The sequence below is a fragment of the Xiphophorus maculatus genome, chromosome 5 (genome assembly GCF_002775205.1).
Source record: "Xiphophorus maculatus strain JP 163 A chromosome 5, X_maculatus-5.0-male, whole genome shotgun sequence".
In the NCBI taxonomy this organism is placed as follows: domain Eukaryota; kingdom Metazoa; phylum Chordata; class Actinopteri; order Cyprinodontiformes; family Poeciliidae; genus Xiphophorus; species Xiphophorus maculatus.
Window position 1 is genome coordinate 26,709,732 of NC_036447.1, and position 23,526 is coordinate 26,733,257.

At 39.7% G+C, this 23,526-nt stretch overlaps 1 protein-coding gene across 6 annotated transcripts; it reads left to right on the top strand.

Annotated features, from left to right (window-relative positions):
• Positions 1–309: 309 nt before the first annotated feature.
• On the top strand, positions 310–20,649 carry LOC111608671. 6 transcript variants are annotated; one of them, XM_023334322.1, is made up of 12 exons: positions 310–363; positions 10,399–10,457; positions 13,372–13,577; positions 13,660–13,774; positions 13,868–13,961; positions 14,506–14,593; positions 15,432–15,565; positions 16,514–16,715; positions 16,930–17,026; positions 17,158–17,224; positions 17,377–17,448; positions 18,285–20,649. In XM_023334322.1, exons 3-12 carry the CDS (start codon positions 13,403–13,405, stop codon positions 19,257–19,259), a joined length of 2,019 nt encoding a protein of 672 aa, XP_023190090.1. In that variant the 5' UTR covers positions 310–363; positions 10,399–10,457; positions 13,372–13,402; the 3' UTR covers positions 19,260–20,649. The 6 variants fall into 6 exon arrangements, with proteins under 6 accessions (XP_023190090.1, XP_023190089.1, XP_023190091.1 ...); XM_023334321.1 differs by lacking the exon at positions 310–363 and adding an exon at positions 4,038–4,362; XM_023334323.1 differs by lacking the exon at positions 310–363 and adding an exon at positions 4,038–4,362 and having other exon boundaries at positions 10,402–10,457.
• The last annotated feature ends 2,877 nt before the right edge of the window (positions 20,650–23,526 follow it).

Here is a 23,526-nt window from a genome sequence, read left to right on the forward strand (position 1 = left end):
AGTCATAAGTTTAAGATGTAGGTTTAGATCTGCACCATTTATTTTAATGGGAAACAAACATTAAAATTTGCCTCAATCATTCTTTCCCTGCATCATACTCCTAAAGCACTAAGGTTATAATTTTCCACATTAGAAAACTCGAGTTGCTTAGAAACTGAGTCAACATAGACGATAAAACTTCACACTGCTTCAGAGAAAAACTCACTTCATTAAATAGTCATAAGGAAGCGTGTGTGTGTTTCTCTTCCTTTTTTGGTTTTTCCTGTCCAGTTAAGGGACAGCAGTCTACGCTTCGAACGTCAGTCTGATGGAGCTACAGATACCAGCAGGGCCATGGGAGAGCAGGTGTTCCCTCTGTAACTGGTGAGTATCTCTTTCTGATTAACATACATTTATCTTGGCTTGAACACTTGCACTGGGTTGATCGGGATGGGACTCAGAATGCCTCCGTTTCGTCCACTTTGTCCGACACAAACCGACGTATTCTCACACAAGGTGGGCAAAATGATCGAAAGGTCTTTAAACAACTGGAAGAACGTTCGAGACGTGAAACAGGACCAGAGAGATGGCGCGTTGTTGGGTCGATGACCTGCTGGGTGCTCTCTGACACGCAGCGTGTTGGTGCTGAAACATTATTTGTAGCATTGTGCTACAGGTAGGTATCGAGTTACAAATATTGATTCACAACTTTTGCACAATGCATAGGACTAGCCATAAGTTTAGGGATTACAAAACCTACTTGGAGAAATATGACAGGAAGAATGAGATTTACTCAAAAAGGGGATGTAAGAAAAAAAGTGTTATTGGGAAATGTTAAAAAAAGAGTGATGGTCAGCTGTGACACCGAACTTTCCCTTGACTTCCATTTTCTGTGGGTAGAATAGTTCCTCTTGCGTTTTCTGACCGTTTTTATTGTCACTTAGCTTAACTACAGCATTTTGTGTGTTTACTTATTATTTTGATAATAAATCCCCCAGGAAATCATATATTTTTAGATTGACATTATTTTTGATTAAAATGATTGAGTTCTTTGGATATCTGTGGTGTAATTGCAACACTACCCACATGGGAGCAGCAATGTTTGAATCACACAGAGACGGATCCAGACTGTTTCATTACACATATTTACTATTGGCGTCTCGTCGAGGTGTGTAAGGTTGTTTTAATCTTTTAAAACATCACAGTATCCCCCTGTTTTGTCAAAGGCAAACAAAACAGTTGCGACTGGGCCAACAGGGAACTGTCACTAAGTAAAAGACAACATGCAGGAACTAGAGATGTGAAAGTTCGGCAGAGTTTGTCTGTGGCTCACCAGGAAGCTGAAGTTGAACCCATTGTGGTACTTCAGAAACAGAAGCATCATGTGATCCAAGTTTTGCTTACAACCACTGACTCGTACCAAACTCTGCGACCTTTAGGTTGGTTTTATGCAGCGCAGTCAGAAGTTTGACTTGGTATTTTTCACCTTTTCAAAAGAATAAGCAAACAATATTAAGGAAGTCGTCATGACATCATGGCTGAGCAGCGTTTAGCGAATGGGTTGACATTTGGTGACCTACCAGTTTTTCTAGAGATACATTCCTATGTTGTTGTTTTTTGTTGGTCTGCTTTATCGTTGGATGAACAGCTGAAACCAAATGTTTTACACAAATCTTTTTCTTTTCTTTTTCTCTGATGTTAGTTTTGGTCAATTGGTTTTTGTCCTTGGACTGGTCGCCAGTCCACTTTTGAAAATGTTTTAAAATGACTTCTAACACGTTAAAAGCTAGATTAAAGTTTTAAAATGCACTCATAGATGTCACATTTCGGAGCAATGCATTGTGGGCTGATAAAAGTAAGACTGAGGTGTTTGGCCATTATTAACATTATTACATCTGGAAGAATAAGAGGGAAAATTCACCAGTCTTCTCTGTGACTTATGGGAATTCCAGCATCATGTTTTTGGGAGTTTTGCACCAGGAGGGACTGGTGCACTTCTTAAAACTGTTGATATCATGATGAGGAAAAACACTGTTTCAAAGCCAGTGAAGCCAGTCAGTCCAGGTCAAACAACATTTGACCCAAGTCGTACAATTTAAAATGAACTTCTACCAAATGTTAAAATATATTTGTACATCTCTGAATTCAAAGAGTTTTAAGAAAATGAATCATAATTATATCAACCTTCACCGTATGTCAACAGGAAGACTTTAGTCTCATTTAATATTTGGGAGATAAAAAAAAAACAGGTTATGCATCTTTTTTATAGTGTAAGAAATCATCTGAGCACTGATATATAGATCTAAATATTCTAGGAGTCAACAGCTTGACCCATGAAAAAACGCATAATCCTGCGTTAGTCATTCTAGAAAAACAAAGCCTGCCTGAGCAAAACAAAAAAAGGAGGGAAAAAAAAGAAGAATCCAAAAAGAGCTGAGGCAAAGGTCAGGTCCATTATACCAGCAGGACTGATTGAGTCTCCATCTGTAAAAAAAAACAGATCAAAACAAACCCACTCTCCCAGGAAATAGAGATAAAATGCTAAAAGCAACAATCCTCTGTGGTTTTCAGCCTCCTCCATGTTCCTCAGGCCAGGTGGAGGAGCGAATGTTCAACAGTTTCATTAAGACTGGGTGACATGTTGCTGCTACGTTTTATTATGTTGTACATACGAAGGCTTTGCAACTTTATAAATTTGCTTTGCTGACGCCTTAAAATTAATTATGGGACAGATGAACACGATGCAACTTCTGCGGTCCATTAAAGTCTTTGAGATGTTCTAATGTAAACAGTGTGTCTTAGTTATTTCTCTATTTAAATTCTGAATTTAGACATATTCACTGACATATTTAAAACGAACAAAAAAGCAAATTTGTCAGATCTTTTAAATTCTGCAGAAGTTGTTTTATTTTTAAAAAACAATTATACTTTTCATTTAAAGCTGAAAGTCTTAAAGCATTTTGTTGACGATTTAGCATCAGCGCCTCTTCTTCATGAGGACCCTGAGGAAGAACCACCTGTCCTCAGAGATCCTCACGAACTTCTACCGCTGCACCATTGACAGCATCCTCACCAACTGTATTACAGCTTGATACGGGAACTGCTCTGTCTCCGACCGGCAGGCGCTGCAGAGGGTGGTGAAAACTGCCCAGTATATCGCCGGGGCACCGCTCCCTGCCATCAAGGACATCTACAGGAAGCAGTGTTTGAAAAGGGCCGGGAAAATCACAAAGGACTCCACTCACCCAGCACACACACTCTTTTCCCTCCTGCCCTCTGGGAGGCGCTACAGAAGCCTACGGACCAGAACCACCAGGCACCAGAACAGCTTGTTTCCCACAGCTGTCACGCTTTTGAACGCCTCCTGACATAAAACATAAACTATAAGGACTGTACTCCCCTATCCTCTCATACAACAATAACACATGGACTATCCTCACACATCACGGACTGTTTTCTTCACACACACACACACACACAACCTGTAAATTTTATCTGCCATTATTTATCTATAATCCATTCCCTAACATTCTTGTATATTCTGTATATTCTGTATAATCTGTGCATACAGCTCCCATATTTATATTTATACACAATATCTATATCTCTTTGCTATAACCCCTTATAGTCCATACATACATAGTCTTGTACATCCGTAAATAAATATTTATATCTCGTAGAGCACTTCTGGATAGATGCAAACTACATCTCGTTGCTTGTACTTGTGACAGTGGAATGACAATAAAGTTCAATTCTATTCTATTCTATTCTAAAAACACTTTGGTGGATGACCTGTCTGTAATCATCACAGGTCGCTCGTCTCCAGGTCACCAGGTTTGCCCTGTTTTCTTTGCCTCTCCTGAACATTTAAACCAAGTGTTTTAAAACTCTTTAAAATTCTACAACAATTAAGAAATCAGTCTCTGAGAGCTGAAAATGTCACCATCGCTGCATTAAATTGTCATAAGGTAAGCAATTTTTGAATTTCGTTGTCCTTGTGACAATGACAATAAAGATTTATCTTATTTTATTTTATCTTATCAAAACGCAGCAGTTTCCAGAAAGGCAGGCTCGCCTTCCTTCAGCTTGGAGATAAAGTGCTGCGTAAAAAAGGAAGCGGAAAAAAAAAACAACAAAAAAGAAAAACACCATGGGGTTTTCACCCTGCCGTTTCGTATTGCAGATCACACAGTTACTATCAACGAAACCACACGCCGCAGTCCAGCCGCAGCTTTGTTGTCAGAGCTTTACGTACGTTTCCCCCAACGTCACTTTAGAGAGGGAGAGCGAGAAACATGAAGACTACAGATTAGTCACTTTGAGTTCAGGAGGTAAGAAGCGATCAGAAAAGCTGAGAACTCTCTACTGAACAGCGCTGGGAAGGTAGGCTGCTTTTCTGGCTGATTTTGGTGAACAGGTATTGATTTTAAGCCATCGGTTTTTGATTGACTCTGGCGGGAAGTCATGTCGCCTCGGTCTCGATATCCTGATGCAGACGCCGATAAAATCGAGTGTCTGGAGAAAAAAACAGCAGCGCGGGTTCCACTCGTGTCTTTTTCTGATAAGTGAGATAAAACTGTCGTATCGCGATAACAGCTTGGCAACATTAAGCAATCGTGAAAGCCTTTTTCTTTAGCTTTTGTTGTGGGACTCTCCTAAAGTTGTTAAATAAAATGATTTAAAAAAAGAAAGAAAGTATTTTAATGAACTGATGAAACGTCTCCATTTAAGCCACACATGGGGTAAACGTGGAACCATGTGAGGTTTTTAAAACAAACATTTCAGTCGTGGTAAACGCTCGCAAACATTTAATTCTGTACCTTTTGACTGTATTTTTTTTTTTTTATAGTGAAATGAAAAATCTAAAGAGAAAAGGGAAAGTTTTTGCCTATTTGAAATGTGTGGTAAATGCAGGAAACGTGTAGAAAGTGCAACAAGACAGAGAAATGACGCCAACAGTTGAGGAGGTGGGCAGCGACGGAGTCAAACGTCTCAGAGCATCCAAAGGTCGTAAAGGTGGTAACGTGACCACGTGTTGTTGTTTTTGTATTATTCCAACGTAAACAAACATTTAACCCACTGGCACAGTCAGGGGATTCAAATTTTCATTGGACGAGAACCGATGAGGGAACGATTTACATCCAGCCACAAGCCCACGCCTTTCTTCCACTGAGCCGTGGCACGCTGTCTGCTGCCGGGGTTCACATCGCTCACTCCCACATGTCACATCCTGCCGTCGCGCCAGCTTCTCCTTCCATCCACCCACTTTCGCTCAGTTATGAAAAAAAAGCCATAAATCGTCATCCACAACCAGAAACGGAGGAAACAGAGTCACCTTTGCTTTGTAAATTCTTGGCTGAGGAAACTAGATAAGACGTGACTGATTTAAAAGTGAACTCAGCTCGGTTGAAATGCCAGATGTTTGATGAGACCAGGGCCGGATTTGCAACGATGTGGGGATCTGGGCTGGATCTAGTTTTGGTGCCCCGTCCTCTAAAAAAATACATATATATTTTTCTACTAATTCAAATTACAGTTCATTAATAGGTAATCATATACACCAACGTATATGAACTGATGTATGGTAGGTTTAATATGTTCCCTGTCCAACAGCTCCATGTTGTTCCCAAAGAAATTGACTAAAACTTCAGAATTTTCAAATATCCTGAAATTCTTTTTCTTTATAAAATCCCAAAATATTGAGACAACTCACCGGAAAAGTTCAGTTTCAGTAATCGTACTGTTTCTATATTTTCTATAAATATTGGATAACTGTATTAACTCCACCGTAGTGTAAATATAATCTTGTGGCCTTATTTTATACCCTTCTCCTGATTGATACCTTATTCAATGTGATCACATTACCCATTGTAACTTGTCTGTGGACCGGAGCAAAAGTTAAACGATGCAAATGGCAAGATAATTATAGGACAACTGGAGCTAACTGTAGGATTATCAGGTTGCCTGTAAGCAATGTGAGACTGAAGGCTGGAACTAAACCTACGGCTGTTTTCACACCTGACAGGCCGGTAGGATCAGTTGGATTGAGGACCAAAATAGCAACATTTGTTACATTTTCAGCTGGTGTAATTCGCATTTGCACAGTACTTTGTCAAATGAACCAAACCTTTGACAAACCTGTTCCCCCCCTCTTGCCTGTGGTGGAGCTGCACCAAGAACCATTGATGAAGATGATATGAAAGACACGGAGCGCAGCCTCCTCCTTCGCGAAATGTGAACAAAAATGGAGCAGTTGTAAGATTTCTCCTTTGTCTTTGCTAAAAGACTGTGAGCCATTTTACCTGCTAGCGTTAGACTCTCACATTTGTTTTGGTTGTATTTACCCAGAATCCCCTGCGCTTTAGTCCGCTTCCTCCTTTTGGAGCGGTCTCCGGTCTGCTTGCGTCGCCACCGGAGTTCACGTCAACCGAACGGAGAGCTAGGCTGTTAGGAGGACCAGAGTTCGATTGCGTATTCACACCTCCACAAACGAGGGCTGGTGTGACACCCTGGGGGTGTGAACGCACCCCGATGGGTTCATTCACACCAGTCCCACTTAGTCCGCTTTAATCAAACTATCAGGTGTGAAAACACCCTAAGTGTGCTTCAACTAAGTCCCATATGAAGACCGTGTACAGTTTCACACCGTTTTACTGCTAAACTGACCAGTTATTAGAGGAGGAGAGTTTGGGAGTGATTTCTAATGTTCTCTAGTTTTTTAGACTTGGAGTTTCATCAAAGGTATGTTCACTTTTTGAGCCACTGCGTTTCATAAGAGGTGCACTCACTGGTTCTCTATTTTTTTTGCAATGCCACCAAAATAGGCCACTCACTTGGCCTATTTTGTGCTCAAACTCTCCACCTTTCTTCTACTGCACAACTTTAGTGCAAAACACCAATCACCTTTATGGAATCTACTTTTCCAAGAATACAAAAGCAGCGACATTTATCAGTAAAGAAATGGACAGGCCTCCACCTTTAGTTCAGTCAGATGAAAGATTTGCACAACTACAATATTCCTTCTTTAAATGCCTCACTTGAAAATAAAAAACAAAAAACCCTGCACTTTCTCTGCTAGATTTCAGCATTATTACAAGGTACCAGTCAATAAAAAATTATAGATCAGGACATGACCAAAAGAGTTTTTCTTTTCTTCTTCTTTTATTTCTCGTCAGAAACAAAAGTAGATTTCCGGGAAGAAAAAGAGGTTAGGAAGTGGTTTTTTTTTCTCTACTTTCTGTAGTTTGTGGTTGTTTTCTTGCTTGGGTCTCTATAAAAACAGAGTGGAAAAAAAAAGAGAGTCTGCATTTTCAGTTTTTCTGTTGGACCTGATCAGGGGAAGTCCAAATGTCAGAGGAAGACAGAACCAGAAAATGAATGTAGATTATTTTTTAAAGCTGTAGGCACAGTTTAAGTGGAGCCCTAACAAGTGAGATAAGACAGTTTTAATCTGATTATTCTATTAAAATTGTTGTGTTTCCAAACATGCTGCTGCTGTTTTGTACATGTGTTTTAAGGTTAGATGAAGTGAGTCACTCAAATTTCCAAATATGACTCATTGCACAAAAGTAGGCTCTTAATCTCACTCTGTGGCTTTTGTGCAGAAGCATAACTTTGATCTGGACGCGACGCTTCGGGCATGGTGTGTTCAGCATGAGATGAAAGGCTGAAAATGTTTGCAGATTTTCAATCTCAGTCGAGCCATGCATCCATTCAGGCCTGAGTTCAAAGAAGACTCGGTGACTCGGCAGCAGAGTTATGTTGCAACATTACTTCAGCAACTTTAGAAATACTCGATTTCTACAATGCTGTACTTTTTTTCTTTTCCTCGAGTCATTTTATCATGAATTATTGCTACTCTGACTTGAGAGTAACATTCCTGGATACTCTGTCCATGTTGACTAACTTCACAGAATGAAGAACAAAGTTGTTTTAACCAGAAATCCACACATTTTTCTTAAAGTTTCATGCTGAAAAGAAAATTGACTTGGAAAAATGTTCACGTTTGCCTGATTTTGTTATTTTGTAATCATCTTACCTATAAGAATTATTTTCCTTTTGGTCTTTGGAATACCTAAAGTTCCAAAAAGCTTTACATTTTTGTCCATCTGATGATGTAATTTTACTTTCTTTTTTTTTTTTTAAAGTCACCTGTTTTACCAAATCTTTTCTATACTCTCACTTGAGTAATTTCTTAGATGGTTACTTTTTACTTTACCTCATCAGTAAATGGTTGATAATTTATCTGCATTCTGACACTAATATAAATCAAAGGAAATCCCATTATTCAGCTGTGGCCTGCTATGTTGTTGTCTAGTAATGCAAACAGGTTAGGTGACATCAAACCAAACCGACTGGGTCATTATTAGCCTGGTAAACACCAGCTCCTTGTTCTAAGCTCCACTTCATGCGAAGGCTGTCGGCCATTGATAAACATTTGCTTCCTGGTGGCTTGGACTGAAGTTTTAAACTTTACCCAGTCGCCAGCATTTGCAGACGCTAATGCTAACTCAATATTTGTAAGAGTGACCAACACGGACTGAACGGCTTCGTTCACTTCCTCCACTGGCGTTGCTAAAACTACGATTCTGAAACGGTGCGGAAAATGGGCGGCGTCGTTCACAAGCTCTCCTTCTGTTTGCCGATAGAAATTCTACTGGAGGAATCCAGGCCAATGGGAGAAATCCCAGACACAGAAGTTAAGGGAGATGAGAGTCGAGCAGAACTGCTGGTTCATTAAACTGTCAGTGTTTCAAATGATCGTTCTGTTCCAAAGTGGGGGAAAAAAATTGGTCTGAAAGAAGCAAAGTAAATCATAAAGAGTCATTTTGACTTGGGATATTTTTGTGTAAAAGCAAAGAGCTGTTAGTTAAGGTGAAGGTTATAGGTGGTAGCTGAAGGTCACCAACCTGATCGGAAAATCTGACTAAACGAGAAGAGTGCAATTTCTTTTCACAGTAACCATGAAATATTACTAAAATATCTGCTTCTTCTTTTCTTGTTACTGATAACACGCCCAAGCAAAAAATACACACTACACTTTATTTTTCTTTTTTGCCTCTCTTTTCGGTAAACTATACGACTTCTAAAAAAGTCCCGCCGTCTAATCAGATTAGAATTGTTTACAGGGGTGGAGGTGCCGTTGAGCAGGATGTGCACCTGACAGAAATAGTGGAGCACTTTCTGGTTTTTACAAAAACACTCTGACCTTTTATTAAACCGCACAAACAGGTGACCAGAGAAGGTGAGAACCCCTGCGCACAGAAATGAAAGAACACGCCCAGCGCTTTGCAGAAATAATTCAAATAACAACACGAATAATAAAAAAAGAGGCAGTCATTAATTGTTCCATTTATTAGTTCAGGAGAAAAAAAAACTAACATTGAACCAAAGACTTTCATGTTCTATTGGGATTGCGTTGTGACTGGTTAAAAAGAAAAAGAAAGAGTTTTTAAAAATGTCTGCATTAGCACAATTGACTGAGAATCCGCTCCAGCTGTTGCTCCTGTTGCTGTTGTTGTGCAGAGACGTTTGCGGGTGGTGGGGAGTGGTGGGGGGGCTCTGGTGTGCTTCCTGGTCGCTTTGCATTAGACTGCAACAGCCGCAGACCACAAATCCTACGTGAACCCACACATGCTTTTCTTTTCGTCCTGTTTGTGACTCACTTCGAATGCTCCTGTGATTCTGATGCAGAAGCTTGAGAGCGACCGGGTTCAGTTGGATTGTTTGAAACCGTCGACTGTTGCTCGGCAATCAAGTAAAAGTGCGTAGCAGGATGCGAGGGAGTCGGGGGCTAGGGGGCAGCGTGCCATAATCTGATGCATATTTTTGCAATTTGAAATTTTACATCAAGAATTTCACACACTGACCATGTTCACAGCTTGTTTCTTCCTGTGTTGCCAGGTTCAGGTGCTACAGAGCCCTGCAGGGTACCACGGAGTACCTTAGCGAGGTACCACGGAGTACCTTAGCGAGGTACCACGGAGTACCTTAGCGAGGTACCACGGAGTACCTTAGCGAGGTACCACGGAGTACCTTAGCGAGGTACCACGGAGTACCTCTCTCTTTAACTGCAATATTTGCCTTTCGTGGGGGAACGCAAAAGACATTTTTAACCTCCATTTCCCCTAGGGGGCTCTGTAAGGTCCACAGCAGGTGTTGTTATAGAAAATCCCTGCTCATCACAGGAAGAGACGAAGAGCAAAACATTACTGTAGAAACTAGATTTCTTACCATCAGAGGACGTTATTTGAAACGCAGAAAGAATTGACTTAAACTGAGAAAACACGTCCTTTGTTAATGAGGCAGCACTTCTCAGTAGTGATCTGCCACTAGTTCTGTGTTATCAGTTTATCTGCGATTCTGAGTGAGATTCATACTGAGAAAAAAAAAAAAACCTTGTCTGACGCTGTTTCGCAGCAGGTGGGAGGACATAAATTGAGGAACTTGAAGAAGACACCGAGCTGCTTCGCAGACAGGTAAGATGCTAAAGGTTTCTCGTCTCCGCTCATGTTTATGTTCTTCTAAAAAAAGATGATGTATGACTTATTGTTCTCAGTTTTGAAAGAGGTATTACTTTCTATCATCAGAGAAACACAAGTACAACTAAACACTGATACTCCTGTGGCCTGTCACAACAAGTGGTTGAGGCAGGAGAGACTTTTTATTTTTTATTAAAGCAAAGTTATTATTGATAAATTTAAGTTTTCTACAATGGAAAATATTAAGCATAACACAAAGTATTGGACTTTTAGCAACCGTGTTTTCTCCTTTCTCTTAAATTTTGTGGTAAATATCAACGGACTGAGAGCACAAATCTGCTTTTAATGATTAAACCTGGCTTTTAATGATTAAACCTGGCTTTTAATGATTAAACCTGGCTTTTAATGATTAAACATGCCTGCTGGCTTGAACCAGCAGGCATTTTTAAAGAGACAGCGACACAAATCCTGAGAATAGGCAGAATCTTTTTCTTTATTTTTGGGTTCAAACTCTTTTGAACCCAAAGGAATTAATTTGCAAACTCTTTATTTGATTAATTTGAAAAATGTGTTATGTTTCGCATCTACAGTGATTTAAGCTCCCATTTTATACGAAAACTGAGTTATTTCATTGTTTGATTTGAGTCACTGTATGCTTAGCTTATTGTTGAGCAGTGTAAAAACAAATGCTGGAATTTTTTTTTTTGTAGTTTAAAAAAATAAAATAAAATTCTGACTTCTCCATTTTGGCCCAAAATCAATCAATCAATCAATCAATCAATCAATCAATCAATCAATCAATCAATCAATCAATCAATCAATCAATCAATCAATCAATCAATCAATCAATCAATCAATCAATCAATCAATCAATCAATCAAATTTTATTTGTATAGCACATTTCAGCAGCAAGGCATTTCAAAGTGCTTTACATCATTATGTTAGAACGCCGCTGAGTTAGAGGACGTTTGAAGTTCACAAGTAAATTCAGACAGAGGAAAGATATCCAACACCTTTTTGCCATCAAAACTATTCTCATTAGCGATCCTTCAGAAGTTTGAAAATGACTTTCTGTCTTGTTAATCTTATCTGCGGTTGGTGTGTGTGAGAGATATGAACCGAGAAGGAGAAAAAAGTCGTGTGACGCTCTTTCGCTGCAGGTGGGAGGAAATAACTTGAGGAATTAAAAGCAGACCTTCAACTTCTCGTCTCCACTCAAGAGTTTTGCTCTTCTGAAAAGAAAAGATTTATCACATGTCGCGAGGTTAAGAGAAGAAAGAGCAGACTTTCTGAAATGTGGGAGTACTTTCTTGTAGAGGACATGTTGTGATGAGATTTGCATACGAGACATTTCTTAGGAAATGTTTTACCAAAGGTTTTTCGGTTAGAACATCTTAGCCTGTGTACCTGTACACCCACATCTCCAGACACTGTGGGAGACTGTTTTGATCATTCAGCTGTGGAACAACTCGGGCAATGATTATTAAAACAGTCTCACCTACATATGGTTTTTTACCACGTCTAGTACGTTCTAAGTACTTTTATTTAAGTTTTTACTTTGGATTTTCATCGTTCACTCTTTTCCCCTTTCACATTCGGACACAACCAACTTTGTGCAAATGACAAGTCTTTTGTTTGGCATTTTTGCTGATTTTGAAAACATTTAGCACACTTAGCTAAATAAATATTGTCACATGAATTCTAAAGCCCTAACTTTCTTGGCTGCTTTGTAAACATTAAACTGAATAAAGTTCAACACCATTCATAGCAGTACTTCTATTTTGGAAGAGGTTTTGATGGAGCCATTCCGTTTCCTCTCCTCACATTTTCTTCTTTTTTTGTTCCCCAATGAAGTTTTTGTCAAACAAGAAACATACAGGAAAAATACAAAAACAGCAGAAAACAATACAAAAACATAAATACAATATCTAAGGACATTATAGATCATGTAAATGATTTTAAACTTAAATTAGTAATCGAGGATTGTGATCTTATAATGGCAGATATAATTTGAAAGGAAGTTAGCGCATTAGCTTCTGCTAAATATCGCGTTGTTCCAGTTCTTCACCGTTTGTGGCACTAATGTTTATGATTAATGCATTAAGGTTAATGCAACTATCGTTTCAGTCTGCCACTGAATCTCCTCAGTTAGCTAGTAGACATTTAAAGCAGCATGAAGACCAAGGGAAAGGTCAGGGAGTATCTCAACCTTGTATGTAACATTTATAATAATGTTTTGTTTTTTTTTTACATATTTGTTAAAACTGTTATGACAGTTTAGAATGAGACAGATAAGCTGTAAAGAAAAAAAACAATCAAGCTCCTCCACTTTCTAGTGTGGCCAACTGAAGAAATGCACCTGTCAAAAACAACCAATCAGAGGCAGGAGGAAGGTCTTAGTGCTGTCAATCAAGCTTGTGTATGCGCTGCTAAATGTGCTAATGATGGCGAAACACTTCCCATCACAGAAAAACCGTTTATCTGCCGTCATCTCTGAGCCGTGTAGCTCTGTCGTTAGCACTGGGAGGAGGAGGAGTTGGATTGTTTTCACAGATTATCTGACTCATGCTGTACTGTCACCACATAGTGACAGCTTTAACAAATATGTGAAAGACGTATTTTTTTTAAAAGTTACCTGCTGCAGCTCTAAATCTACTGGTTTACTCAAATAATGGTGTCGTGTTTGTCGAGTATAACATGTGAAGTTGTAAGACAGCGCACTGCGATGCGCCGTGAAACACGGTGAAATGATCCGAACTGCGGTTGAGTTCAGGACTCATAAGGCTGGTTTTACCTGAAGTTAGCGGGAAAACTCCTGCTCACATGCTGACCATTTCCTAACCCTTTCTTTGTATTTGTATTTGCAAAGAGTAAAACTTCTTCTTTTTTTCCTTCCATTTATCAACTACAGGATGAGAAGAACAACAGCTGGAAAGTGACTGATGCCCTCAAGCCTTCTGGTCACACATGTTGGAAATCCAGCCATCCCAGCGATTCATATCTCAAAGACAATAACTTGTGAAAAAATGGCGACCACTAGGACAGGACTCTTTCTTTTCCTTGTACTTCGTATCTGCAGTGCTAGAGCTGATAAATGCTCCATCCTTCCTCCAAAGAGTGAGTCATTTAACTCGATATTTGACGAATATCTGAAATGATTCTTTTTCCGTTAATTAAATGCCCACATTCTTGTACATAGATCTCACTTGCTACAATGACTACAACGATTCTATGAGCTGTGTGTGGGACAGTTCTCATGTCCGCCATCTTACAGACGATGTGTGCACAATACATGCAGAAAATCATATTGCCAAGTAAGAGCAACAGCAGTCTTTTTCCCCCGCCACATGAAATGCTTTTAAGTAACGCTTTAGAAAAATAATTAACAAAGGTTTTTCTCTTTTAAGCAGGCCCTACAAGGCTTTCTGTGAGCTAAAGTCCAGTGATGCCTCAAACCCAGCTTTAAAAAGCTGCTCAATGAAATTCTCGAAGCCCTACATTGTGAGTATACAACATTGTTCTTTGGAGAAGCGGGTTCAAGTTGGCAGTTTCTGCATCTGAAAAAGCTTTATATCTTCAATATATCTCAAATAAAGCAAACGTCCTGACTAACCCTCAGTTCTTTTCTACCGTTTCATGTTTGGTCTCAACTTCATTTTGTCAGGGATCAGCCGTTCAGTTTTACAAAAGCATAGAGGTGCCACTCAGGCTGACCAAAAACAGACGTTTCATGAAGACTGAATTAGTCTGAAGTGACATATCTTCACTGTTACTGCACCTTGTGTTGTTAAAAAGTGAGACCCAGATGATTTAACAGATGTATTTCTATTTTTTCCCCCTATTTTTATCCATTGCTTGAACCCTTTACTCAAATGATAATGTCTGTATTTGACGAGAAAGAAAAAGGGAAAATGTTTCGTTTTCAAAATTTCAGCATTTTTCCATGATGTAGGGATGGCCAACAAAACTTATTGCTTCTGAAAATGTTTAAAGTGGTCATGAATGCGTTCTGAAAGTAAAAATAATTTTATTTATTCATTTCCAGTTCATGACATTTCATAACCTATCCCTTACTGTGAGATGCATGCCGTCTGAACATTGTGAAGCCATTTACCAAATGCCAGCGCATAACGGTGAGTATAAACTAAGCACACTAAAACAAATAACCTAAAAAAGTGCTGGTTAGTTGTATATTTGGCTATTTTTTGTGGGGGTCAGGGGGGGGCAATTTTCAGTTGCAGGTTGAAAATCTAAAGTGACAATCATAAAAGTATAAAGTATCTGCTCACAGGAGTGCGGTTAATCCTTTTCAGAAGCCGTTTCTTCAATCGTAACCTGCTGATCGCTGGTGTGTTTTTAACACACACCAGCTGAAATCACAGCTTTGTCTCGGTCTGGTTAAAGTTGCTGCTGCCACAAGCATAACAAGTTGGGTTCTTTTTATCAAGTCAGAGCTTCAAGAGGACACATCTGTAGGTGTAACAGTAGCTAAACTGATAACCATTAACTTAAAAAAAAATACAGCTGTTCTCAAGAAGTCTCTGTTATAAATCACCAAAATTTTACAGTCAATCATTTCCATGTCTATTGGAACAAAAGGAAAAAATATATATATAGGTGTCCCGCATAAAAAACACAAACCACATAGTTTGCAACTAAGTAACACAAAATGACAAAAAATAAATCCAGGCACTATTCTGTAAGACATTTCATTGTAGACATTTTGTACAGAGGAACTGTTGGAGCCACCATCCTTAGGTAGCCACCGATTTCTTTTTCTAATAGCCATGTAGTAAAGAAATTAAGAAACTCTCATAATTTAAAAACCCAATAAGACGATTTGGCCTTTTTGGTTGTAATGTGACAAATCTGAAAAAGTTCAATGAGGAGTAAAAGGATTTTTGCCAGGAACCGTGTGTTTTATCTTTGTGCATTATCTGACAGCTAACAGCTGAATGTTGGATTTTGCAGTAAAGTTGAACCCACCAGGACAACCTAATGTAAACCAGACCATTGTGACCTGGACCTCTCAAGTTGAAGAACACTCGAAAATTACCACGTTCGACTCTCAGCTACAGTGGAAGCAAAAGGATAAGTCGTGGACTGTAAGTAAATATTTTAATATATTATATTAAAGGCTCCCACGTAGTTCACCCAAACAGTCACGCGGTTGCAGACCGTTTGTATTCGGACAAACTCTTCCTCAAAAGTATCTATGTCTGTTATGGATACAAAAACCGGACAGTGAAGCGAATAATCAGCATTGCTGTCTGGACGCATCTCCACACGAAACACGGCAATAAACCTCTGACCAACAATACAACACGTCGCTCAGAGCTCTGTGGACCCCAGCCTGGTGTCGGACGCCTCTCTGCGGACAACAGGGCTTCATTTTACTGATAAGAAAGATGCACATCTTTGTGATGCGTCTACGGCAACAGCTGCGCCTCCATTACAAATGTGCGCAAAACATTGTCGATGTTCCACTAATGTCGAAAAAACACAACTTCACGCTTGCCGTGTTTCCATTGCGTGAGAAACGCAATTAAAATCAGACGTGACTCTGTTCACGGGATAATTCATAAAAAAGTTTTTAAAAAAACGACCGCGCCATGATCCTCAAACTACTTCATATTTCTTCCTCATGGTTTGCTCCAGGATCATGTTACCCCTGCGATGCGAAAAAAACCCCAAAACATTTCCATTGCCGTTTTGCAAAATAAACCAACGTTTGTACGGCTGAAAAACTTTCTCTTCCTACTACCAAAACTTTTTATAAAATAACAGATTTTTTTTTCTAAATTAGTGTGTTTGCATGAAGTGAATTAATTTTCGAAATGCCAAATTGCTCAATCATATGGTCAACGTAAGCGCGTCTAATGAAAAACGATTTGGCCACTTCAGATGAAGTTCGCTGGGTCTTAACGGTAGACTGTTCAAATGAGAGACCGGAAAACTACCAGCCTGCTGACCGTGTGTTCGCTGACCGTGTGTTCGCTGACCGTGTGTTCGCTGACCGTGTGTTCGCTGACCGTGTGTTTTTTTCTTGTCAGGATCCAAACATTCTGAGTAAAATCGTCCAGTGTTCAAGGAACTGTAAGGCTCATCTGGATCCCAGTTTGTTCACACGAGATGAGACTTACGAAGCTCGTGCTCGCGTGCTGTTCCAGGAGCCATATTTATCGGGAACCTGGAGTGACTGGGGCCCCATGAGGTCATGGGTGTCACAAGTGGGAACATCAAAACTGACCCCAGGTAAAATGTTAGCAAACTTGAACAAAGGTTTTGTTGAACCCATTTTGATGATGACAATAATAATGGAAAACAGGAAGGTTGAAGATCAACTTTCTCAAACTGAACATAAAAACGGCGCATCAATCCCAAACCCAATGCACTTTTCTTTACAGAACCTCTACAGCAGACTTTGTAAGCATGTCTCTCAACTAACGCGACCTTCTGTGTTTTTCAGAGCCGGATGTGGCCGTTTCCACCAGGGGCGTTTTGACCCTGGCAGGGTTGGGTCTTTTGCTCGCCGGCGTAGGCCTTTGTATGCGCAAAAAACAACTGTGAGAAACTAAGAGTGTTTTCCAAAAACAGTTTTGTCAGATTTGCGATGTGTTATGTTAAGGGTTTGACCCCCATTTGGGCGTCAGCCATCTTTGGCTTCGGTTTATGATGGAGTTTTTAATTGTTTCAGGATCTACGTAGTGGAAAGCTTTAAAGGCGGACGAATACCGGACCCTGGGAAATCTGAAATCTTCCAGGTAATCGAGTTGATTTCTCGTAATTTCTGCTGTTTCTGCTGTTTATTTAGTGGAATGCACTTAAAACAATATTTAATTCATGAAAAATCTTGCAAAGCAATGTTTTAAATTGTCACATTTTTATGCTAACCAGCCTTATGTTTTCGGCACAGGACTGGTTTTCTCTGAACTCGAAAGGTCAAGAAGTTATTCCTGCTTCAATGCCCGAAAAATCTGGAGTCCAAGTGAGTTTTTAGGTTTTTTTCTGGTTGTTGATCTCAATACTTTCGAGTAATTGCTGTTAAAAAGGTTCCTGAAAAGATTATATATTTGTGACACAATACTGAAATGGGAAAGCTTACAAAGTGTTTAACATTCAAGACATCAGTGAAGGAAAAGGAGCAGGAAAATGAAAAAAACAAACATCTGAGATATTACATATCCTATTTATTTTCACATAAACGTCCTAAAAAGTCTTTTTAAAGAGTTTTACAACAAAACGTTTCAAACAGAGAGTGGAGATGGTACGATAGGAAGACAGAGTGATTGTACAGCAGTGATGACTAAAAGTTTACTACATAATTTTGTCAAGTTTTACTGCATAACAGAGGTGGTTGTACCGTACAAGTAAATCTCAACAATTTATTATTGAAATATTCTTTTTTGAGTATTTCAAGAAGTGACGGTGGGTTATGTTCCAGGTGCTGTTTTAAGCAAACTTTCCCATTAAATAAAAGTGATTTCAGCCCACAGTCCTCCTTGCTCTTTATCTGCCCATATTAATGAAGAGTGGAGTGGAAGGAAAAAAGTTGTAAAAAAAATAAAATTAAAATAAAATCCACCAGATTTACTCTCACAAGTGGAGCATTATGGCTCTTGCCTCTAGACCTGCAGAAAGAGTGAAAAGGTAAAACCACAGCAACATCATGTGTAGTGTGAGGTCCAAGTCAATACAGGACGTATTTAGTGGCAACCGTGCTCCGACGTAGCGCTTGGTGACATTTAAACTCGTATAAAACAGCTGCCTTCTTTGGTCCCATCCACTGAATTATCCCCCCATCTTCATTTGTTTTTTCCGCAGACGTGGCTAAGCTCCCACTTCACCGGGGAATGCGTTCAGTCTTTCTTGAGCTCAGTGGATATTGTCTCCTACGAAGTAACCTCCACTGTGGACGCCATGAAGTTCTGCAGACCAGAAGCAAAAGCGATGCCAGAAGGCAACAGCTACGACTCCAGCTGCTCCAGCTTCTCCAACCCCAGCTACTCCGAGCTCTGCTCTTCTGACTGCGTTCCCGCCAAGAAGCTGCAGCCCTGCGCGCCCGACGCCCCTTACAAGCCGGCCGGCGGCCGAGGCGAAGAACGGGACGCCGAACGGGACAGCGAAGCCGAGGCGAAAAAAGAACTGGAAATGGTCAAGTTGCTTTTTATGGGCGATGATAAACAGAAGGCAGTGATCATTTCAGACTACGAGAAGGTAGAAAAGCAGCAGCTGCAGCAGCAGGCCGAGAGGCTCAGGCTCCACAGTGTAGATTCGGGGATGTGCAGCTGTGAAGAAGTCAGTCAGGAGAGCATGGAAGGAGACAGCATCAATACGGCCGACGGACACGACGAAGGGACGAAGGAAGGAAAACAGGAAGACGAGAAAGGGGAGGGAGGGAACGCGACAAAACTAGATTTCCAGATGTTTGGCAGCAGTGGGAACGTTTTGGGCAAAAACTCTATCCAGATTTGTTTAGATTACAAGCAAATCCCGAGGCTCCGACCTGAAAGCCCCGCGCCTCCGTGCCAGGATTCAGGCGTTAGCATGATAGCGGAGGAGAACGAGGAACAGGAAGGCGGTGCAGAGGACGACGACAAACCCTCCGAAACAACCTGCTTCCTTTTCCCACCTCATCCTCCCAGGGCCCTGCCACAGCACCCTTTAAGCACCACTCTGAGTTCGTTTTTACCGCCTCTCCACGGTAACGACATCCTGAAGCAGCTTGCTCTGTCAGGTAGCATGCTGAGGCAGCCCTGCAGCGACGGCTACATGCCGGCGAAGCGGAGAGAGAGCTGATAACGACAGCGGGTCTTATGTCGCAGTGGGACAGCACTCATTGGTCCAGCAGAGGGCGGTGCTCTTAATGAATGTATTTTCTCCGTTTTTATACCAGCTTATTTATAAATATGAGCTACGAGGCTCAACATGAGACTTAATCGACATGCTATTTGTATGAGAAATGCCTTTCTTTGTAACTATGGGTACTGCTTTGTTGTGCGCCTGAAAAACCTACGTGCACAATATTTTATTACATTAAAGCCACAGAACGTCACTTTTGAAAAGCATTTTTTACACGTTTGCTAAAACTGCCGCTAAGTTAGGACAACATGATATAAAACAATCGGTGGTCAAATCGAGCTCCTCTGGTAGAGACTCTTCTTCGTTGCAGAATGCTACTGGTTAGTTAGCATGACCACCGATGATGGCGGACAAACAGTTTATGTGTCACGATGAGTTGTTTCTCCGCCATTAGCACATATCACGAGATTGATTGACAACGCTAGGAACCTCCTCCTGGCTCTGATTGGTTGGTTTACACAAAGAGCAGTGCATTTTTTCTAGATAATTAAGAATTTATCTTTTTACAGATTATCTCTCATATTATACTGTCGCCACATAGTAGCAGTTTTTACAAATTTGGGAAAAAAAACTTTTTTTTTTAACTGTGAAGGTAAAAAAAACCCTGAAATTGGTCCACTGGATCAATTATGGTTTCTGTGCAAACCAAATCATTAAAAGATATTCTTTTAGTACTATATCTTCAGTACAGTGGTCATAGTGGGGGGGCAGGTCCAGTTCTGCTGGGGCTCTGGTCCCTTTGTTCCCCCATCTTGAGCCGCCCATGATGAGGTCAACTTCCCTTTACACAAGTCACAAATTTATTTTTATTACAGCGACTCTATTGTGTAATTTTGAATAGCATGCGCTTATAGATTTTTTTAAATTTTTTTACAAAAGATATCGTAACTTTTTCAGGTGATCACTTTTCTTTTGTTCTTTCTTTCTTGCTTTGTTTTGTTTTTGTCAAAATGAACAGAAATGTATTTCCTGCTTACTTGTTTATCTAAACAACATTTAATAACATAATTCCTACGTGCAACAATGTCTCTGTTTCACATGTGAATGGCAGCTTCATGACGTCTGATGAGTGAAAAAATATTTTTGAACATTCATGACGGCTTTTTTAAAAAAAAATAAACTATGTACTTATTAAGATCTGAGTTTGGTAAAAGTGACGGAAATTGTTTTATCTGATAATGACACCCACACTGATCAGATGACATATTGGCAGCTGATATATTTTCCAATACTTGACCTTATTTATTTGCTATCCAGACGTAGCTGTGCTATTTTTGACATTAACGTACATTAAATGCATTTTAATATATGTATTAAAATAAAAACACAAAAGAGTTCTTCTGTGTTTTGTCTTGCTTTTTTTTTCTTTTTTTTTTACTTAAGACTTGGACGGATTTAAAGAAAAACATTTCCAGAGTAAAATATTTTAAATATAAATCTCTTTTTAGTGGAGAAAAGGCTTATTTCTCCCTGGTTGTGCTTTTTAACCATTTGACTTTTCAAACAGTGATGCCTCAGATTCACCGTGACATGCTCAGTACTAATTTTACCGGCTGAATATGATTATTTTGCTGTTATTAATGAAGCAAAAACATTTCCTGAAGACATTTTGACCGAGTCAGATGCTGGTTTTGCTTGAAGACAAGCCCAACGGAGAGTTTTGACCAAAAACCATGAAACCTACAACAATGAAAAGCACATTTTCTAATAAAAGCATAAAAATGATGTGGAAAAAGTTACATCTGCAGTCCCAGTAATATCCTAGGTATATATTTTGGAGAGATTTCCATAATGTATCTGATTTGTAACTGTGGCCGTACAACAGTGAACTTGAAGATGTGAAAATATAAAATAAAAATTGCTCCAGGCGTGGCGGACGTCCACAATCAAATTGTTGTCGCAGTTGTGCTTATTGCACCACATCCTGCCCTTCGTGTGTAATTTTTCACCACAAATTCAGAAAACGTGCCGGGGGAAAACGGCAGCAGAATCCAGCAGCAAGTAGAACGGCGGCAAAAGGATTCTTAACAGAAATCAAAACCAGACGATGCTTCGAGGCCAGAAGGAAAACCAGTGAGATATGCCCCAGTTTTAGAAGAAAACAGAAAAAAAAAAAACACGCCATGCCACATTCTGAGGTGATGTTTAGTTTTCACCCATGCAAAACGCCTTCCAGAAAGTATATAAAAGTCATCAAATCGATGACTGAAAAGCCGCGTCCTGTGGCGGCGTTTCCTGGTAATGAGGCGTGAGGTAATGAGGTCTTATCTGTTGGGAAGATTAGGTGTGAAGAACATTTTTATTTTATTTTTTTTAATGATTTCACCCTATCACTAAATCAAAGAGCAAAGCTTGTAGATTTTCCGAAACAGATAAGCTAGTTAAAAAAAAAAAAAGTTTCAAATGTGTTCAAAGGATTTCCTGAATGACAACAAGGAGCTAAGCACACGTCAGTAGTTGATTATTCGGTCTTACAGGGTTATTCTTGCAAAAGAGGAATAATAGAGATATGGTGATATGAAAAGAGCAGCCATTTTGCAAAAAAAAAAACCAAATTATTTTAAAAATTTGTAAGAAAACAACAGAAAACCTCAGTAGGTTGTGTTACGTGCAAGCTGAAACCCAACAGCAGCACTAATACGAGGTGAAGGCAAGTCCTCAGGTTTTGCACTGGATTCCTTTTGAACTTTCTCATATTTTGTCACATTACAGCCACAAGTATGGATATACTGTACATATTTCATTGGAATTTAATGTGAAAGCCCGACACAAAGTGGCAGACATTTGTGAAGTTGCAAGTAAATGATGTATGATTCAAAATGAGGTTGCTTTTTTACCACTAAAAAACTGAAAGGTGCGTTGTGCAACATCACTCAGCCCTGCCGAATATTCAACAATGTTTGTTTGTGGAGCCACTTTTTGCCGCAGGATTTGCAGCTCTCTGCATCTAATGACCAGATGTGCAACTTTTACACATTTTGCAAATGGCAGCTGAGTACTTTTGCACACCTTTTCAGTTCGTTATTTGCAAAGATGTTTTGAATCATGAATAATTTTCTTTTTCTCCATTTTTTTCTCCGAAGAGTTTTTGCGGTGCTAGTGGCTCGTATTTTCTTCTGACGAGGAGAGGGGGGAAGCCATGCGGCAAAGGTCGCCGGGACCGGGAGTCGAACCCGCGACATCCACGTCTAAGGACTAGGGCCTCCAAACGTGGGGCGTGCTAACCCCCTGCGCCCCAGAATCATGCATAATTTTCTTTCTTCTTCACATTGTGTGTTGGTCTTTCACAAAGTCCAATTAAATATATTTGTGTTTGTAATGTGTCAAAATGTGGAAACGTTCAAGGTTTATGAATGCTTTTGGTACCCACTGTATTTGGAGACAATTTTAAAGGAGAGATGCAGTAATTAAAAAAATACTCATCTAAATTTCTCTAATCTATATTGACTAATACATGTTGAGGCATTGAATATGGAACAAATTGCATTTTTTATACTTTATTAAAAATCCAGCAAAACTCTGAATTGAAAAACCTTTTTTTTTTTTTTTTTCCCCCCCAGAAACTGAGTTTGGTTTATATCAGCATTTAACTGGTTTTCTTAATCAAACAGGATCATTTCATTTCAGCCTGGGTTCTGAAAGAACATCAAGTTTTAGAGGAGAAAAAGAGAGAACTGCATTTAAAATGTCAAAAACAAACGATAAAAATACAAACGATTTGTGATATAAAACAAAAATAACTTCTGCTACAAGCTCCAGTCACGGGTTAGGAAAACTACCAGAACGTTGTGATGAAATATCAGCCTGTATGTGTTCGGTTACATTAACACTCATGTAAAACATGTCTAACTCAAAACATGCACCTGCAACCGTCACTAAACCCTCACCCCGGGCCTGCATGCTTTTTTGGGATTTTTTTTTGACAAGCAGTTTTCTTTGGAACTGCACATTAGCATATCAATGTTTTGACATGACTCACTGAGAATCATATCAATACGGTTTGTGTTGGTTGTGAGCTGACAAAAGTAACAGAAACATTTCTTTTCAGGCTAGCACTTTAATCAGTGGCACAGCTAGAAAATCTTCCATGGGGCGGGGGTCTAAGGAGAGCCCCCGTCGGCCCCCCCGTGTGGAAGGACCTCGTCGATTGAAGTATGTGAAAGTCCACCACACGCAAATCTACAAAGTATCCACAAAAACACTT